Raw genomic sequence first — 5,392 nt, 5'->3', positions numbered from 1 at the left:
ACAGAAGAATGTGTATGGAATCTGGTGTTCGGAGAAGATGTATCACATCAAAAAAAAGCTATATTTCAAAAATCATTTCCTTCGATACAACCATTTACGAGATATAGCCGAAAATCACATTTTTTTAACGATTTTCAACAGCCTGTATCTTTTTAACCGGGCCGAATCGGAAAAAATGGTAAAGGAAAAAAGTGTTTCTTTTGACCTCAGGAATCTTGGGTTAAAATATATGTACAAGTCAAAGACTCACCCTGTATATATAGTCCAGTCATTTAGTATTTTTACTTGGAAAGTTTTGAAAATTGGTAATTTCATAGTTGTTGATATGCTCTTTCCAACTTTCAACCTTGCCACCTCCTATATTTGCCGCTATATTGAAAATATGCCGCTCAAAAGCAATTTTTTGATAATAACTCCTTTCCGACGCATTTTATAGGAAAAATATATCCTTACAAAATGAAAGTAGAGGAAATTTCCTACAATTTATGTTATAATCTTTTTTCCCTAAAATTAATAGTTTCGGCGTAGGAGCGCCGAAACGTGTATTGACACGTTTCGGCAGAAATACTCATTTCCACACACGTGGTATCCCCAGTAGGCCTAATCCACATCTGACTCATTATTTAAATATTTAGTTCAATTTCCGTCGCTTCATTCTTGTTGACGGACCAGGTGTTGGGTTTTCATCGTCTTCAATACCGATTGAAATATCGAAGACGGAAGTTTCTTCGGCATCATCGATGATGAGATCATCAGTTTCATCGTAGTCCTCTTCGTTCCCGATTTCATGGTTTATTTGCTCGAGAATAGTGTCCGTTTCTTCTTCTCCAATGTCGTCTTGTGACGGAAATTGCGAATTATCGCAAGAACCACCACAGTTCGTGCACACAACGGAGCTTAGTCCTGCTTTTCTGCATCCGCAAGCTTTTTGACAATCTTTCTTGCATTCGAATAGTCACTATACATATATTATGTTTGTGTACGTTCATACCACTTTTTTCTCCCGTTACTACTAAGATTCAAAAGATGCGTGTCAAAATTTCGAAACATAGAAAAAAAATGTGTTTTTACTGGTTAGGCCCGGTAAGTATTAAATGTATAATAACAAACTATTGACTTACCTACCTTTTCCAAAACAGTTCGCATTGTTGTTTTTTAATTTTGGGAAAATGAATCGTGAACGGGGAAGCAGATGCTTCGCATAGAAATAAGTATGACACTATTTTTGGATTTTGGGTATGACAGATTAAAACATTTTTGAATATAAAATGGGACAATGAAAGCAAGGAGTATATCTGAACAATTTATCTAAAACTATTTGCAACTATTCACAACTATTTACAATGGATTGAATTGATTTGAAACAATTCAAAAAATAAATAAACAATTCTTTTGTACAAAAATAAATATTTTTCTCAACAAAATTACATTTCATTCATTTTTTTTCATTTTTCTTTCTTTTTAATTTTTTTTCAACATAAATAAAAAAAAATAACAAAAAAAGGGGACGACTATTCACAATAAAACTCTTTTCTACAAATATAAATAAAAATTCTTCAAAAAAAAAAGGAGACAACTATTTACAAATTTTTCTCCCATCTCCGAAACTAACTTCATACTCCTCCACTAGTAACACATTATTTGACATATCCAAGAATTGCAATTGTACAATTGTTTTTGGTTTTTGTATATTTTCTTTACTGATTCTGATACCTTCTTGGCCTTTATTGATACGGTGATTCGTATTTTTGTGGAACACTCAATAGCAAAATTGCCTGTTCCATTACAATCCATCAAAACTTCGTTGAGCATATTGGAAAAAACATAATTTGGCTAAAAGAGGACTATGAATCGACTGAAAAGCTGTAAGGTTACAAGGGTTAATCTAGAACTGTCGTTGTAGAGAATTTTAAAATTGTATATGAAATTGATTTGTTGTTATTTAAAAGTGAAATATGATCTGATACTCTCTCATCCTAATTTGTATTTGAAGCCAAAACTAAGTGAGGATCTCTGAAAGACCTGTATGTCCAGGAATGACATTGATTATTATAGTTTGGTTCGGTTATCTCCAAGGAATAGTCGCTAACGAGATCCATAACAAAGCCAGGAGTATAATAATAATAATAATATTTATTTCAAAGATTATCACAGATACAACAGGTGCAAATGATAAAATTGAAACATGTCAGACGAAACCACAGTCTAATGCTGGATGACGGAACAGTAATTATAATATTCATTTAGATGATAAGGTTCTGCATTAAGAATAAACTGACGAACTCTCGCTACATAGAGACTCACACTATCAATAGCCCAGAAATGTTTTGGGAGAGCATTATATAATTTCATACAAGTGTACATTGTGCTTTTTTTGAGTGAGTGTGAGTGAAACCTTTGGCAGTTGATAAGGAATCATTTGTCGTGTATTATTTAGATTCTTAAAGTCAGAAAACAGTTCTTTGTGTTTATAAATGAATAGCAAAGATCTAAAAACAAACAAACCGGGTACAGTCAAAATAGTATGCTTTCTAAATAAACCTCTACACGATTCCCGAAAAGGTAGTCTTAACATCGACCTCAACGTCTTTTTTTGAGTAATGAAAAGGGTATTAGTATGTGGGCTGTTACCCCAGAATATTATTCCATATGACAGCAACGATTCAAAATTTGCAGAATAAATTATTTTCAATACATATAAGCTAACTTGATGCTTCAAAACGTTGATCGAATACAAGACAGACAGCAGTCTCCCATTCAAGTAATCAACATGTTGACGCCACTTCAAGGTAACATCAATATGGACACCCAAAAACTTAATAGACTCACTATAGTCCAAGATCCCAGAGCGATAAGACACAACTTATTTTCACATAAATGAAACCTCATGTTCTCAGTAGTGTCTTATGTGCTCAGAATACCTGCGCGCTTGTGGAGCTTGCCGAGTGACACCTGGGCAGGTACCAGGTGTGAACGGTAACTAAAATTAATAGTTACCTAACTTAAATTTTCATAGCTGATTTTTAAATATATTTTGTAGAGTGTTATTATAAAGTTATACCATAAGCGTCAGACACTTTTCGTGGGCCAGTACTTTTGTCAGACGCTTTAAAGCTCTACAAAAAATAAATTAACTTAACTTATTTTTACATGTCTGACATTTAAATATGTTGTTCAGACAATTGTTACGAAGTTATATTTAATTAGTCAGACAAAATTGATTGACCAAACACCCCCTAAACAGCAAAATTATTCTGCCGTGAGTATGAGCGCGAAAGCATTATGCGCATGCGTCTTAGAGTAAATATATGAAAAATACTTACGGTACAGCTTCCGATATAAAATTTTTGCATCTGTATTTCAATATTAACGTAATAATCAGTCAGTATGAAAGTAAATTAATTCATTCAATATTTCTGGTATAATTAATCTGTTCAGAGCTATTTTTTCTTAGAAAAATTTTTATTTCAATGTTAAAAATATCATTTGAAATTATTTTTTCAACAAAATCATTTTTGTAAAAAAAAATTTACCCATAATTAATTAAAATAAGCATTTATTTTATTGTTTAATCATCGCAATCACCATAACAATTATTTGAATTTTCATCATTTAACCAATCACGATACTGTCCAACTAAGTCATCATCTTCATCGTCATCAGTTATGTTGTTGCTGACATCTTCTTCTGCAAAAAATAATCAAAAGAATTAAAATACATAAAATTACTAGTTAAATAAATTTTAATCTTGAACTCTAATTATAGTACCTGATTGTTGAAGAGATTCACCAACGTCCCTTGGTAATTGGTCACCATCAAACCAATGAAAGTGAAACTGGTTTTCCTCTAACCTCCATCCATTTTGTTCAGGAGTAAAAATGGTTGGTTGTTTTTCATGAGCATAATTCCATATGCTAGAAATGTAATTAGCTCGTAGAAATTGTTGAAATAGCTCAGTTTTACACGGTGGTAAGCTGCTTGCATCAAAGTTTTTTGAATTTTTACGGTTAAATTCTTCATTTATATTAGATACGCTGTAATTATTTAAAAATAGCTGAAGACGGGCAGCGTTAACATCGTATGTATCAGGAACACTATAGATTTCACAGATAAACTTTTGAATAGTCTTGAAAATATCTTCTTGTCTGTGCTCATCGGTTAATAATTCAGGATCACCAAAGTGCATCAAAGCTTGCTGATACTCAGGTCTCTTCATTAATATTTTAAATGGTCTTTGTTTACCTTTTTTAAAAAAGGCAGGATTATAGTCACATCCGGTTAATGCATGAAATCCTGGCAAACTTCGACACAAAGTTGATCCCAAGTTCTCGTACACTTTTGTCAAATTAATATATCTTTGGTTGTTTCCGGTGCCTGCGTTTAACCATACATTGGAACCATCGTCTTTCAAATTATGCATATGTCCTAACATAATAATCGCTATATCGGTATCAGAACATCTTACAACAAAATTTGCCTGAACGTCAATATTACAAATATGAAAGACGATTTTTGTGTCTGCCTCTTCATGCTCTGGACATGATAAACTGTCATCTACAGTTGACACAATTTTGTTATCATCAACTACGTAGGAATGACATTGCTTAAAGTTAATAAGTATGTGTTTATTCTCAACGAATGGTACCATTTCATCAGATGCCCAGTGTTGAATAAAAAACTCTACGAGGGCTTCTTTAAAATGAATATTTTTTAATTCTTTCAAAAAATCTGATGGTCTAACTTGATCGGGGCCAGTAATGTTAAAATCCAGTTGAGTCGACTCTCGGCGAAGATCTCTTTCGTAATCTTTGATCGAAGGAGATAGATATTGATCAAAAATAACGTCGTATCTTGTGGCTGCAAACTGTGTTACCAGTAGGAGCATTTTTTTAGAGATACCTCCGAATGTTTTTGGGACATTTTTCATAGTATGTAGTAAAAAGAAACCATCTATTAATAAAATATCAACTCGATCAGGTGCAATGTGCTCTACTCCATTCTCTAAAGATTTCATCACAGACGATTTCTGGGTTTTACAAATGGCTCCATCAATATGACACATGGATAATGGCATAGGAGTAATTGGATAAGACAACACTTTTTCTATATTAACTTTGTAATCTAAAGATATCCCAAGAATACGCCCAAACAAATCTCTTTGCATTCTTATCTCTTGTATTTTACCACCTAATTTGCTTTTTTTCTTTTTAGAGTAATCCAGTGTAAAGTTTTCCATAGGTGTTTTCTGAATACTTTTCTCGAATCTGCTAATACTTAATTCACACACAAGTTAGACGTTTAGCTTCACCATTTTTTTCGACGTTAAGCAAAAATTTTTCTACTGGTTCCGACGCAGCTTTACCCGATGAAATATTAATTAACAGATCTTTTG

General features: G+C 32.7%; 1 protein-coding gene across 1 annotated transcript; it reads right to left on the bottom strand.

The window, feature by feature from the left end:
• Positions 1-3,534: 3,534 nt before the first annotated feature.
• On the bottom strand, positions 3,535-4,978 carry LOC123674503. The gene is made up of 2 exons (XM_045609392.1): positions 3,769-4,978; positions 3,535-3,687 (listed from the first exon to the last, which is right to left on the bottom strand). The coding sequence occupies exons 1-2, from the start codon at positions 4,925-4,927 to the stop codon at positions 3,569-3,571; spliced, it is 1,278 nt and encodes a 425-aa protein (XP_045465348.1). The 5' UTR covers positions 4,928-4,978; the 3' UTR covers positions 3,535-3,568.
• Between the last annotated feature and the right edge of the window lie 414 nt (positions 4,979-5,392).

The sequence above is a fragment of the Harmonia axyridis genome, chromosome 3 (assembly GCF_914767665.1).
Source record: "Harmonia axyridis chromosome 3, icHarAxyr1.1, whole genome shotgun sequence".
In the NCBI taxonomy this organism is placed as follows: Eukaryota; Metazoa; Arthropoda; class Insecta; order Coleoptera; family Coccinellidae; genus Harmonia; species Harmonia axyridis.
The sequence above is the reverse complement of the archived record's forward strand: the minus strand, read 5'-3'. Positions and strand labels throughout refer to the sequence as shown.